General features: G+C 48.1%; 6 protein-coding genes across 6 annotated transcripts, besides 1 other annotated feature; 2 read left to right on the forward strand and 4 right to left on the reverse strand.

Moving 5' to 3' along the window:
* Positions 1 to 1289: 1289 nt before the first annotated feature.
* FPSE_09787 (uncharacterized protein) lies at positions 1290 to 4214 on the forward strand (the record flags this gene model as incomplete). The annotated part of the gene is made up of 2 exons (XM_009262904.1): positions 1290 to 2337; positions 2383 to 4214. The coding sequence occupies 2 exons, from the start codon at positions 1290 to 1292 to the stop codon at positions 4212 to 4214; spliced, it is 2880 nt and encodes a 959-aa protein (XP_009261179.1).
* Positions 3124 to 3157: a microsatellite.
* Positions 4215 to 4473: 259 nt separating the features above from the next.
* FPSE_09788 (uncharacterized protein) lies at positions 4474 to 5912 on the reverse strand (the record flags this gene model as incomplete). Its single annotated transcript, XM_009262905.1, has 4 exons — positions 4474 to 5438; positions 5488 to 5651; positions 5698 to 5797; positions 5846 to 5912. 4 exons carry the CDS (start codon positions 5910 to 5912, stop codon positions 4474 to 4476), a joined length of 1296 nt encoding a protein of 431 aa, XP_009261180.1.
* Positions 5913 to 6678: 766 nt separating this feature from the next.
* On the reverse strand, positions 6679 to 7590 carry FPSE_09789 (uncharacterized protein; the record flags this gene model as incomplete). The annotated part of the gene is made up of 2 exons (XM_009262906.1): positions 6679 to 7448; positions 7503 to 7590. The coding sequence occupies 2 exons, from the start codon at positions 7588 to 7590 to the stop codon at positions 6679 to 6681; spliced, it is 858 nt and encodes a 285-aa protein (XP_009261181.1).
* Positions 7591 to 9830: 2240 nt separating this feature from the next.
* Positions 9831 to 10295, forward strand: FPSE_09790 (uncharacterized protein; the record flags this gene model as incomplete). The annotated part of the gene is made up of 2 exons (XM_009262907.1): positions 9831 to 10104; positions 10159 to 10295. 2 exons carry the CDS (start codon positions 9831 to 9833, stop codon positions 10293 to 10295), a joined length of 411 nt encoding a protein of 136 aa, XP_009261182.1.
* Positions 10296 to 10451: 156 nt separating this feature from the next.
* On the reverse strand, positions 10452 to 11381 carry FPSE_09791 (uncharacterized protein; the record flags this gene model as incomplete). Its single annotated transcript, XM_009262908.1, has 1 exon — positions 10452 to 11381. One exon carries the CDS (start codon positions 11379 to 11381, stop codon positions 10452 to 10454), a length of 930 nt encoding a protein of 309 aa, XP_009261183.1.
* A 350-nt stretch (positions 11382 to 11731) lies between these two features.
* FPSE_09792 (uncharacterized protein) lies at positions 11732 to 13816 on the reverse strand (the record flags this gene model as incomplete). Its single annotated transcript, XM_009262909.1, has 3 exons — positions 11732 to 12321; positions 12372 to 12999; positions 13070 to 13816. 3 exons carry the CDS (start codon positions 13814 to 13816, stop codon positions 11732 to 11734), a joined length of 1965 nt encoding a protein of 654 aa, XP_009261184.1.
* Between the last annotated feature and the right edge of the window lie 487 nt (positions 13817 to 14303).

Here is a 14303-nt window from a genome sequence, read left to right on the forward strand (position 1 = left end):
AATCGTCCGATGCAAGATTTGAAGTTCTAACCATGGCTAGGTTTCTGTAATAGTACTTAAAAGGTTAATAATGCCCTATCCCACAATAAAGGTTTACAGAGTGAGTCACCTGAGGAACGATAGATAAAGAGACTTGATGTTGTGCCAACCCACGATAGAATATCTTTTCCGCATAAATTCTAAACAACACTCTATAAACTTAATAAAGTTTGCCAACCTTGTAAACGTATTTAAAGAAGAGCAAGTGATGATTAAAAACTTTTCCCCCAGTAGAATTCTACATCGACCCCCAAGACACAATCATCAACACACACTTATCAACAATGGAATATCGACATCTGCTCATGGCTGCGGCCTCAGAACGACGAGGGAACACACTAGCTCGTTGTTTATTGTGCATTCTCTGTATAGCTTCCTTATGCGCTGGTGGGCTGGTCTTCTGGTTTACGTATCATTTGCGAAGCAAGGCTGGGCTTGGTAAGTCCAATGCCAACAGCAACATCCCATCTATGAATCGACGCAACATGTAAGTCTTGTCGCAGCCCTGAAGCGACACATCCGCTGACATGCGCAAAGGCCCGACACGACACAAGAGTCTGTTCCTACCATATTGACATTCACGAATACGACTTCATGCGATCAAGGAACCGTAGCGGCCGGCGAAACACAAAAGTTCCTCCCCCTCTGCAGCTTCTGTTGTGCTCACGGATACTGTCCTCAGCCATGCATATGCACAGGCTACGGTGAGGAATCTCCCCTCCCTCCCGAGACAGGCGTCCAGGCTTGTCGTATTCAGGGTACGGAGAAAGCAAATGACGAGTTGTGCGCGTTTGCTTGCGCCCATGGCTATTGTCCTCCGGAATCATGCACAACAGGATGCGAGTTTACAAATGGCAAGATGAACAAGCTTGAGTAGGTGCAGTACGGCATCTAAAACGCCTTGCCCGAATCTGCCTCGAACCTTTCCCCAAAGGAGCATGCTGCATCTCGAACCACCAGTAGCGCGCCACGAAGTTGATGATGCAGGGTTGTAAGTGGTTATATATTTGCGGCTGAGGTTACAACAAGGACCCTGGTGCATACCCGTTGAGGGGTGGAAAGAAAAGACACAGCATCAATATATCGTTATTTAATATTTCACTAATTAAGTCTCGGGATCACGTTGATTGACAGGGGAATTAATGTGTAGATAAAGTGCCAAGAGGGGAACTTGTCCCTCTCCCGTCTTGTCGTTTTCTTGGTTTCCCCCGCTCTGCTTTTTCGTGTAAGTGAAGTCAAGTAAAGTCACGATGGAGCCTCTACGACATGCGAATACTATGCCGACTCAAGGTTTGACTCATCAGAGATCAGTTGCTAGAAAGCCAGTGGGAAAGCCGTCTGTAGCGCCATTGTCTTCACCGCAGGCTTTCTCACTTGCATATAGGCCTGCCCCTCAGCATCCATCGGGTGGCTTTCCTCCTCACAATCAGCAACAACAGATCCAGCCGCAGATCCAGAAACAACGTCCTCAATCTTATCATCCTGGACAGACTTATCCTGGATACCCTCAACAAAGTCCACACCAGATACACAATGTCCAGCCAGTCATTCAGCCCGTGCAGTCCTTCCCGCAACAGCAAGTGCAGCCTGCTCAGTACCTTCCGCAACAGCAACAGCAACAACACCAAGGCCAAGGCCAATACTCTCACCAACCTCACCCTCAACCGCTTCAACATCAACAACCACATCAATCGTCGCAACAGTCACAAATTCAGCAGCAGTCTCCAGCACTGCAACAAGTCCAGGCGCAACCTCAGCAACCCCCGCAACAGCATGCACTGCCGCAAAACCAAGTCCAGGCGCAGCTTTCACAGCAACAACTACATCAACAATCGCCGATACTACAGCAGCATACCCATCAATCGCCACCTCAACAACAAACCCCCAGTCAATATCCTCAGCAACAGCCATTTAGTCCGATAGCGTCAACCCCCAACATCGCTAATCAGACAGTCCCGTCACCACTGGCAAACGCTCCTCAAACGCCACAGCCTCAACCTCAACCTCAACCACAGCCCCAGACAACATCGGCGAGCCCAAGTCCTCAAGTGCATCTTAACGACCCCAGTCATGCCAACATCGGCTCATTTGTCGCTGATCATGGGAGACCTGCGAGCATTAGTAGCAGCCCCAGCATTGCAACACCTGCCACTACCATCGCAAGCGTCGCTTCACCAAGTCCAATAGGCACTCCAGCATGGGATCCTGCTTCTCCTCCGCCAATTCAACAAACTTCGACAGTAGAGATCAGGCGAACCTCTACCGGTCAACCCAAACTGTGTAATCACTGTCGCAAAGGTAAGCCGACTGAAACCCCATAGACACCCTCGCTGACTGTTCTAGGGATCCCTCTCAATGTATCGGTATATACTTGCCTCATCTGTAGCACCGCCAACATCGCGACAAACTTTTGTGTTTGGTGCTTCACCTCCAACGCTGTCAACACTTCCCACAGCCACGACAAGTCTTACTATGCGACCGAATCCGATCCCCGTGTACAGTCGTCGGTACAGGATGCAACAACTCACATGTGGACGATCCGAAAGAATGTTTCCGGGCGGCTTTGGTACACGCATAACACGACTGGCCTCAAGACCCATCTTAAACCTACGACGGCGGCTCTGTCCGGATTCTCAGGCTTACCACCTGGCTGGGATGAGCGCAGGACACCCGATGGACGAACATTCTACTTTAACAAAAAAATGGGAACCAGCGCGTGGACTAAGCCAGCTAATTCTCTTCCCGAGGGCTGGAAGGAGTTGAGGACGCCAGATGCGGTACCATTCTACATCAATGAACAGTTGGGATTGTCCACTTGGGACCGACCAGGACAACAGCCAAAGCAGGGCAATAAAGTCGTGATTAGGAGAAGACCTGGACCAGGTCAGCCAATGAATTCGCAAAACGTTGGAGACAACCTCCTTTCCGCTACGATCAACGCCGCCAGGCTGACTGGTCAAGGCGTCGAGTCGGCCAGTAGACAGGTCGGTAAGCTGGGCAAAAGGAAGAATTGGAGGAAGCTGGGAAGAATACTCAACCAAGTAAACGGTATGACGGGTGACAATTCCGGAAGCGATGGCGAATACAACGACTACAACGACAACAACGACAACGACAATAGCGGATTCGGGTTTGGGGACGATTCGGGCGGCTTCCAAGACCAACAACAAGGGCAATTCCAGCAGAACTTCGATTCATCTTTCTTGGACCAGTCGCAGCAGTCATTCGACTTGGGTGATAGCCAACAGCAGGCAATGTTCCAACAGCCAGCGTACGAACAACAGACGACTTTTGAGTATTCCGTTCAATCTGATCAGCCAGGGTATGATATGTCCACATTCGAACAGCAGCCTGGGCAATTCAGTATCACGACAGAGGTTTCTTACACCACAGCCGAGCCTCAACCCACGTTTGAGCAACAGAGCTTCGAGCCTCAGCAGGATCAATTTGCTCAACAAACCTACGAACAACAAGCTAGTTTTGAGATTCAGCAACAAACCACGTTCGATCCGATGCCAACCCAAGATCCTACCGCCATGGATCCCTGCCAGCAGGCTCAACCATTCGAGTCTGTTCCACCTTTACAGCAGAACGACTGTCCGCCGCCAACGATACCACAAGAGACTTATGTGCAGCCCACACCTCAACCAATGTATCAACCTGAACTGCAGCAGACATACTCTAATCAGCAATACGCCTACGATCCGACGCAGACACCCCAAATGACCCAACAGCAGGTGACTGTCACTTATCAAGTACCAACCTACGCCACCGAACCAGCACAACCCTTCATCCTCCAGTCTCAAACAGAGGAACCAGTCTACCCGATCTACATCCCGAATAACCAACCAGAAATTATCACCAGTGATGCACACCTCGTTGAAGTGCCCGGTACTGATGACACAACTCTCATTCTAAACAGTGGATACGGCGGCAATGACATCCTCGCCGGCACAAGTCTGGCCGCAGAACAAAATATTCTGGCAACCCAAGTACCGCAAGACCCCATGGCCAATGTTACTCTGCAGCAGTCGCAGTCGCCCGTAGTAGAAACGACTTATACGCCGGCGCCGGTGGTTCAACCTACCGCTGGAAAGACGGAAACAGTCGTGTCGGTTGATGCTGTGCCAGTGGACAACTTCAACACGGCCGAGAGGTGCAATCAGTTAATTTGATGAGATACGAGTCGCGGTCTAGTAGCAATATTGACCAACTATTAGGCATAATGTTTTATGAACGATTCTTATTTTGTTTGGTGTACCATTCGGTGTTGGGAATATCGCCTCTGTTTATCACAATGAATCGACGATTTGGATACGATATCTCTGCTTTATGATCATGATTTCCCTAGTCTATAGTTCAATGCAAGAAATGCTTCATCTACTCCATGCGCCTAGCAACCGATACCCAACTCTATGCCTTTGTCTTTCACGCTTATGCCATCTGATAACTGTCAACCCTCGCACTATCACCTCGTTTAATCTTCCTCCGCAAGTCCCTAAGCGCATTCGCAGACTCTTCCTCCTCGCCAATCCAAGCAGGCGGAAAACATCTCTGCCACAACAACCACAATCCACTCGTGATCAAAGTCACCGGTATCGCAATCGACCAGTACATCCATATCTTTTTCGACACAGTCCACTGTCCCGTATCATCATCCACATTAAAGAACGACATGCTGAACAGCGCAGAGATAAACGTCCCAGGTAGAAACGCCAGCGTGACAAAGGCAATGGTCTTCATCGCTGCGCTATCAGATTGCGTCGCGCGACCAATCTTTACCGCGACTCTTGAATCGTATTGTGCGACCGAGTTGAACGCTAGTTGGACTTCATTTAGGAGTCGTTCCTTGTTTGCAGATGCTCGATGGCGAAGACTCCGAAGGATGTGGTCATACCACAGCAATCGTTCATCAACGCGTCGAAATCCTGCGTTCCTTTGTCTATCTCCCCATCCGACTTCATCTCGAAACACATTGTGCTGCTGTACTATAGACGCAACGGTCTTTTCCGCAACTTCAAGCGTCTCCGAAACGTGAATTGCGTGTCGTGCTGTATCGTGCATGTGCCTGTACCTTGGACTTGGTCTTTTGCTCCATTCCTCTTTTTCGATGCCTCTTACCTGATCGCGGACGGCCCAGACGCTGTTATCCTGCAGATTGGATAGTTGTTCGAGAAGACGAGGGTATACCCAGAAGGGGTCGTTGAGGGCATCGTTGTGAGAGTTGGTCAACAGCGGTTTGGGAAAGAGTTCTCGGAGACGGGTTTGTTTGGGAGCTTCAAAGACGATGAGGTATGTTTGTTGAGTTGAGGCGATCCAGCGGGTGAAGATGTTGAATTTGTGCCAGACGTGAGTATTCTGGTCTACTAATTGCTTGACGAGGAAGCGCGACCATGTATCTAACATCGACGGTTAGTAAGGCGACTCCAGATGTAGATGGTTGCTTACTTAGTGCCAAGAGTTCTCCTTCATCATCGCGGAATGCCTCGCTGCCAAAGTATCCATTTGATCTACGGCTGTAGCCAGACCACCACAACTCTGGCATGAGAAACTCATCGGTGAAGCATTTTCGACAAGATGGACACTCGCGCACCTTGTCAGCGTCTGCGAATCTATGTCCATTAGCAGCCATTCACCTCATATTATTTGAGTACTCACATAACCGTGACATGAGAGTCAGTCGTCAACGAAGGATGTAAACCATGGCTATAAAACTCGCTAGGTCGAATCTGTTTCAACCCACGCCATTCCTTTTTCCCTATTCCCATTAGTCCATCTTCACACCAACATTTGAGTAAAAACACACCTTTATCCCATGATAACACACAAAAGTTCTTGCAGTTTTGGTGTAGTCTTTCTGATGGCTGTGGCATTTTGTGAACAAACTTGTCAGATAAAATGTAAGAAGAATTAACTAGGCGTCGGGCTGCTGCCTTTTTCAACCGCCAACATAAACAGGATCAGATCATGTTTTTGCTGAGGCAGTGTTGAAAATACGAAACATGATGTTGTATTTACAATTTTCCCATCACCAACAGAAGAGCTGAGCCTCGTTCTGGGGGGTGTTGGGCCAATCGTTTTTATGGCGGTTGCGTGTCTTGTCTGTATGCGCCGTGCTTACCGCCCATGCAGGGTTGCATTGAAGCCGACTCTGATTTAAACATTAGATCAGTCTTGGTGTGTATAAAGGCAAAGAGTGTCGTAGCTATTTCGTCAGGTCTGCCTCCAGGCCCCGTTTTGTTCTTTTAATCCACCTGGTATGCATGCGGGTTGGGCGTTTATTGTATGCAGCGTGTCGCTGATCTTTTTGCTGGCGGCAAAGAGAGTGTATTATTTGCCGTAGAAATAAATGGAGATATAGATATATTGTATTTTGTCAGGCTCTAGTGTTAAATAGGTATCGCATCTTGCTGACAATCACAACATGATATATCCAACTGGACAGTAATGGCATCAATTAGGCACATATATGTACCTATCAAAGTGAAATTTATTCCGCCGTGTTGCTAGTTATTTTTGCCGTTCAACCCATTCACATGCATCATGACGACACACGGCATCGTTACTGATCTAAATATGTGTACAACGGACGCAATTGAACGCCAGCACTATTCCTCAAACTTGGCTCAGTGACCCTGACTATAACTCATCACGAACAGGAGTAACCTCAATCTCAACCGCGGTATAGTAGTCCGAAGAAGGAGGATGCTCCTTCGATCCCAAAGCAAGAGTAAACCCATTCTGACTCCCATTCCCCACCAAGTAAAACTGCGTGAAATCACCCTCCAAGTCATTACAAACGACCTGTCCCGTGTTCATATTAAACCCACACGTCGCAGCCGGCACAGAACACTCAAGACCGCGCTCATCCGTCTTTTCACAGGTAAGCAAGCTCCAGCGCCCATTACCCAGAGTATCCTTGTTGCAGAGTTGCAGTTGGCCTGGTGAAGAGGGCGAGGCGTATTCTATACATAGGTACATCCCGTCTACTTCGCGGACGAAAGATGTCTCTGCTTCGATGGAGAATGTCAGGGTTGGGATGTTGGATTGAGGTTCGAGATCGAAGCCCATTACGTTAGAGGTGGTTTTGCGGCCGATTAGGTATTCATCGTGGAAGCTGTGTTCTGGAACGATGATTTGGAATGTTTCGAGGGGTGGAGTGGCTGTTGCGGTGGTTTCGGGGAGGGTTGTTGTTTCAGTAGAAGAGGATGACAGGCCCGTTGTAACTAAATCGGTGGCGGTCGTAGTCTCGAGAATTGATGTTGCGACACTCGTGAAAGACTCGGTAGTAGTGGTGACTGTGACGATGGTTGAAGCTGAGGTTGTATCGCCAGTTGTCTCAAGCTTCGTGCTTGTAGGAGAACTGGACTCAGAAGCAGTCGAGATTGTAGCCTCCACGGATACAACACCTAGATCCAGTCAACACTGATCACCACTCAATAACAAAGCAGTCAATTACTTACTGGCATGGCTCGACTGGCGAGGTCTACAAACACTCGCAATAACAGTATTAGCCCCAAGGGCAATCGAACATAAATGAGCGAAACGCATGTTAGCAACGACAAATAACGAGCGACAGCTGCCAAAACAGACAAACGAAAGAGTTTAGTCCAAGAAGTGGTCAATTGAATGCTATTTGTATTCATCTATTTGTTTATTTGACTGCAAAATAGGGGACCAAACTATTGACTGTCGTTCGGAGCTAGAAGAGGTTTAAGCTGGGCTGAAGTGTCAGCTATTGAACACTAGATAGGGACTATTGGCAGAGCTGTAAGTAAATGGGCGGATATGCTTTAAAAACTTTTGGGCCGATATCTGTATTTATGGTTAATTATTTCTTTATTGTAAGGTGATAGTCGTGTCTGCATCCAAAAGGTGAGTTTGTGACAGCATGAGTTGAACTGAGAGGTGCTTGAGACAACCCGAGAGGTCCTCTAAGTTGACCTGACAGGTGCTCCATATAAACTGCGATCTGACCAATCATATAGCTTAATTACAGCTCTCAATCCAGGTCGTTCTAGCGCTGACAGGGGGCACCTCTCAGCTCAACTCAAGCACCTCTCAGTTCAACATGAAGAGCACCTCTCAGGCTATCTCCAAGCTCTACCATCTCATGATCTAGATCTAGATGCCACGGACACTGCCGCATTCCATCGCGATTGCTTATTTAAACCACGAATTAAATTAAATGTCTGACCATCAGATCGTTCGATGTGTACTACCCGAGTTCCCTGATGTTGACCTGTCACGCATAGCAGATGTAACCAAAACAGATGTAACTTGCCGGGATCAGGAACATTCCCCCAGCTGTCAACTGCTCAAAGATAGCTTCAATGAATTAACTTTAGCAAACAGTCTCGACGGTCTGGTCAGCGCCACAGCGAGCAAAGCCACAAAAGGTGACGCCACAGCTATTGATAGTTATAGTTTCGGGGTCGCCATCAATAGGTATGTCTTTACTCTTTAGTATATTGAAGTCTGTAGAAAGGCATGCTGTGATATATTGATACTGTCAAGTGGAGTTGTTATTCATGATAGTGGTCGATTTAGTTTGGGTGCAACATAGAATGTCACTCAACTCAATGACATGCCATCCCTTGCATCTCCCATCACATCACTCACTTGCATGCAAGCCACACCGCTTGATTACTCACCTCTATCATCTATCAGAATGGCGTTTGGGTTGGTTATGAGATGCTGCTAGAAAGGGAGTCTTCGCTTAGTGGATCTCCAGGGTCTTTCGGGGCGAGCGGCATGTTTTTCCCTTTCTTTTGTTTCTATCAGCCTTGTAAACTTGGCTTGTGACAGTGACTCAATGGATGTGAGTCTGATCATTCATCAACCGGCTATAGCGGATATGCACGCGTCGAATAAAAGTATATTCTGTTCTTATCAGTAACAGACTAACTGATTGCTCGTCATTGTTCACTCATTGTCGCAATCAGGTCATCTACTCATCGGTATCTTCCAGAGCTTATCAAGTTCATGTCTTATCACAATCCCTGTCATGACCTTGTGACACTCCATCAATTCTCTGTTTCTCTTGGCTTCGGATTGAGGCTTGCAAGCCTGATCTGGATTCCCACACACTCTTTCTTGGGGCTTGGGCTACTAGTTCTGGGCTGCAGATCATGAGCTAGTGCCCAGTGACACGCGCCCTCTTGTCCAAGAAAAAAAGGTGATACATGAAATGCCCTGTTTACGGAGAGTACACTGATTGGGGGTACGTACTCAACTGCCGAGATGATGCTTTATGCAGAGTCGATCATTGATGTCGTCGACGATGTCGTATCCCTTTCCTGATCTACCACCTACTTTGTATGTTTATTCCCCATGTGACTCAATGTTCAATACCACCCTCCAAGACATCAACTAGCACAAATCGTGAATGAAACAAAAAAAGAGGCGTCTTTCCGCTGACTCTTCCCACCTCTAGCTTTAGTCTCCCACCCATCAATCGGTAGTCGCCGTTTGGGCAACAAGTATATAATAAACATTCTCCCCCCTCCGAAAAAACAAGGATCTTTCTTGATTGCTTCTTTGTACCTGATTATTTACTTACGCTTTGATCATCATCGACTTATTATTAGCAGGGTTCTGCCTGTCTTATTGGGCCCCCACTAACAAGAGACAACTCATCAACCCAACTCGCCCTGCCCATTACTCTGAGCTGAGCTTTGGGAAAAAAGAAAAGAAAATACAAAAAATAGGGAGACGAGGAATTGATATAAACCTCTTCATTTCTCTCTCAACTTTATTCTCATCATCACTTCAAACTCATCACTTATACAATGTATCGTCAAAACCACCCCGGTCCTCTCTCCCTACCCACAACCTGGAGTCCTCCCACCAACGACATGCCCAACAAATCTCCTACCACGGATACAAACCAGCGAAGCCGACAAGCAAGCACATGCTCCGAACGCAGCTGCGAAGGCATGACGCTCGACGAAACAAGAGAGCTGTGGAGATGCATGCTCGAACTACAGCTTCGCTACGGATGTTATAATTCTACCAGGATAGACATGGCTGTTGATGCTGGAGAAGACGGTCTTGACTTGATGCGTACGTTCCCTCCCCTCTTACATTGATAAAGACATTTATTAATATCGCGTCTAGCAAACCGCTTTATTATCGATACTCTCAATGAGTCTGTTATTGACCTTCCCGACGAAGGCCGCGAACTACTTAACCGCTACTTATGTCCTTCATCACCAAACAATAAGCAGAAGTGGAAGTTCTGGAAGAAGGAATAACATATTTCTTTTGTCAATATCTCTTTTAAGGCGTTGGGAAAGCGGGTTGGAAAATGGCATTTAGCATCTATACCCACGATATCAGAATGGCACTGATTTATTAAATAACAAACATAATTACACACATACTTACTTCCTGATTCTCAAAGTCCATACTCACTCACCAATTCTACTCTCAAAATCCTTCTCCCCAATAAACCCAGCCTGAATCTTCATACTCTCCAAAACCCTCTCCTTCACATCCTTGTGTTCAATATCCATCCCCATAAACCCACCATACGTAGCATTAAATTCCACATCCTTCAACGCCCGCCACATCCTCGCCATCTCATCAACACCAAGCGGAATAAAATTCGGAATACTCCAGAGGAACGAAAACGAGTTCAAACCCGGTGGTCGAGACGGACGCTCTGCTCCTGTTGCATCAATGTCCCAATTTCCTACACCTGACGCTGTTGTCATGAGCGTGTCGGCGATGAAGAGACGTGAGTTGTAGTGTAGAACTAAAGACCCTGGGAAGTGTCCGCCTAGTTTGATAGCTGTTGCGCCGGTGTCGAGAATTGGCGTGGAAGACTCGGTGAGAAGAACCTGGTGAGAAGACGAGAGTGTAGTCCAGGGTTTGTCTTCAGATGAGATATACACAGGACAACCAAACGCCCTCGCCCACTGAACATGCGCACTATAAAAGTGCGGATGACTTATAACAATCGCCCTCAACCCCCCTCTCTCTTTAATCTTCCCCACAGTCTCTTCATCCAGCAAAGTAATACAATCCCAGAGAATATTCCCCTTGGGGGTTTTGATAAGAATAGCGCGCTGGCCGATAGCTAGCTTGGGCGTGGAGTGGATAAAGGTGACGTTCGGATCCGACGGACACTCTACCCATTCGTTCTTGAAGTGCTTCTTCAATTCGCCCAGGGTAGAAAAGGATTGGCCAGAGGGCGGGACGAATTGGCGAGGATCGTCGCAGATGTGACATGTTTTGAGGGCGGAGCGATCAGCGGTAGGGAATTGAGTGCCGCAGGTGTCGCAGACGAGCCATGAGTCTGCAGTGACGGGTTCGTATTGCTCTGGGGTGAAGGTCATGATGAGAGAAGACTAGCTTGCGAGTTGATCGTGGATGAATTGGTCTGGATAACTGCTTCTTTTATATTGAATAGACCGAGTCTGGATGATACTCTCGTTGGGTTGATTACTCGAAGAGACTCCCACATTGACGTCATCCCCCGCGTTTGACGATAGCCTCAGTTTCACAGCTTACCAAGCAGGTCCTTTTGCTCAGGTCCAGACTCACAACGTGGCATATTCGTTCAAATTGATTCCACATCAATCGTATATCGTATTCCCGGTATCGGACACTTATGCTATTACATGCACAAAAACTCCAAACACCTAAATGCTAACCCAAACATCATGACCCATAGCACATTTCGTAATCACCACGCCTCCCACATCTGACTTCCCATGGAAATCAACCTGTTAAACAACTGGTCCCTCATAGAAACAGCCGTGAGATGATGCTCCTGTCCATCCTTGGTCTTGATGAGCAACCCATCCATAATCTCACTACCCATCGCCCATCCAACAATGATCTTGCTCTTCCATCCAAGACCACCCATCTTCTTCAACTCATCAATCTCCCCAATCGACACTGTCCATGCGGGCTTTAGATCTTCGAGCTCAATCGTCCAGCTAACAGCCGGTGTTGTAGCTGTAGCTGTAATATACGCATGACCCTTCTTACCCTTGTATCGCGCTGGGAACCGGATGGGTCCTGTGATGGGGTTGGGTTGCTCGCCTTTGACCACGCCAAGACGGTTCTTTGCGTGAGGGGCGCCTGCTTTGGCCTTGGCCTTGTCTGCAGCCAACGCTGTCGTGACGCCGCCCTTGGCAGTGGTGCGAATAAAGTTCATGATGCGATGCGATTTTTTGTGCTTGCTCTTTTCTTCGTCGTTTTCGTCGTCTTCGTTGAGTATATTGGGGTCCGGCTGAACAGCTGCGGCAATCTCAGCCTGCGATACTCCTTCTGGTGGTGTTAGCATGAGTCACTTGTACATTGTATTAGTCATTACACACCTAAATGCTCAAGACCCTCTCCGGCTGTCTCATGGGGTACAGTTGGAGGAGGGACGTCTGATGTGGGCGGCGGAGGCAGAGGGGCCTTGTTCTTCTCCCCAATACGAAGAAGAGTGATGGCCAGCTGCGCATTGGTAGGGACGCCTCGGAGAATGGTGTTTCGCAGTTCAACATACTTTTCCCAACGAGGATATGTTCTGTTGATAAAGTTCAAAGCAGGTGTGATAATTGGATCACCAAAGAATCCAAAGCCAGCGCCAAAACCCATGCCCTTCATGGCCATATATGGAGACGTGAAATAAGATCCGAGGAGCATTGGCACAAGAACGCCAATGAGAATAAGCTTGGGTCGATGGCAGTGAAAGGGTGCAGCAGGACTAAGTGCGTTTCCAAATCGCTCCCATGTATCGACAAAGTCGGCCATCATATGCATTGTCGGACGAGCCTTGTTCCAGACAGCGTTTGACACAGGCTTCTTGGCCCTGTTATGCTCAGCATGGGTATTCTCTCCCACAGACTTTTGTCGAGCCTCGGTGGCTTCCTCAGTGAGCTTGGTCGGGTCTGGAGCAGCGCTATCATCGTCGGGATCCGTCTGCGGGTGCTTTCCAGCAGCAGTGCTAACAACAATCTACAGCCCATCAGTTTGATTCCATGAGAATAAAATAGCAAGGCAATAAACGACATACACCGGAACATACCGTGGAAAGGCTTGTCACAAAGCTATGTGCCTCTTGCTCAACTGCTTCACCCTTGTGTTTCTCGGGCGCGCCAGTGACTGAGTCATCAGAGGCGAGTACACCAGCAGCTGGTGTTTTGACTCCTCCCGTCTTGGGATCAATGAGCGACGGTGGTGCGCCGGGGAAGCAAATGTTGCGAGCATCAGGGGACCAGATGAGAACCATGAGGAAGAGAATAAGAGTCGGGCCAAGAATGTCAAGCAGCCACGCCAGGGTATACACTCCCAGAAAAGCAGAAGTTCTCTGGGTCTCCTTCCACGATCTCAGACGGATAATCTGCTTGTAGAAAGCAAAGAGCTGCACCAGAACAGACACGTAAAGCCGCTCAATCTGCGCCCTAAGCTTCTCTGGCGAAAACTCCTCGTCGTCTGCAATGTTCATATCCAGCATTCCCAGCGGAGGCTCCTGGATGCTCTTGACGTAAAAGACCTGCTTATCGAATCGTCGCATCAAGGTCCACACATCGTCGTTCTTTAGTCCTCCCACGAGGTGCGGTACGGCGCGAGGCGACTCGTTCCATCCTAGATTCTTGACCTCGACGTCTCCGTGTTCGAGCTGCGCTGCGCCTTTCTCTTCAAAGTTCTTGCTCTCTTCTGCGAGGGCATGGCTCACGGTGGGAGCTTCTTCTTGGTGCTGTTCGATGATTTCGGGTTCACTTGGTACACCTGTCGAGAACCGACGGTTGGGGTCGTCGGATGCCGTAGCCATGATTGTTTTCTTGTGAGAGTAAGCTTTGGATCTGTCAAAGATTGAGCAACGGACTCACGATGGGGATTGTCTAGTCATATTGTCCAGCGCTACTGTTTGACAGCCTGGAGTTGGAATGGAAATAACCCCGCCGCCTACGTCAAATGTGACAGGGAAGGAAGTATCATGACATCTAATCGTGAATCGTGACGTCATGAAATCTCAGCTCAAAGACGATCACAAGCATCAACCAAACAAGGAGACACACTCATTGAGACAAAACAAGACAAGACGACTTTTCTACTGAAAGAAATACGATGTTTCCGAAAATGGGAAGAAAAGAACGCGCAAACACATGTCAGTCCTTGGCATTCAGCTGCAAAAGAGCAGTCACCTCACGTCACATATGACAGATGACACCCACTGAGGTGGTCTCTGATGGTCTAGATCTGGCACACAACGAATATCCTTCACTGTATTTGTCCTCACAACCCTGTTTTTGTCTCTA

The sequence above is a fragment of the Fusarium pseudograminearum genome, chromosome 1 (assembly GCF_000303195.2).
Source record: "Fusarium pseudograminearum CS3096 chromosome 1, whole genome shotgun sequence".
NCBI lineage: Eukaryota > Fungi > Ascomycota > Sordariomycetes > Hypocreales > Nectriaceae > Fusarium > Fusarium pseudograminearum.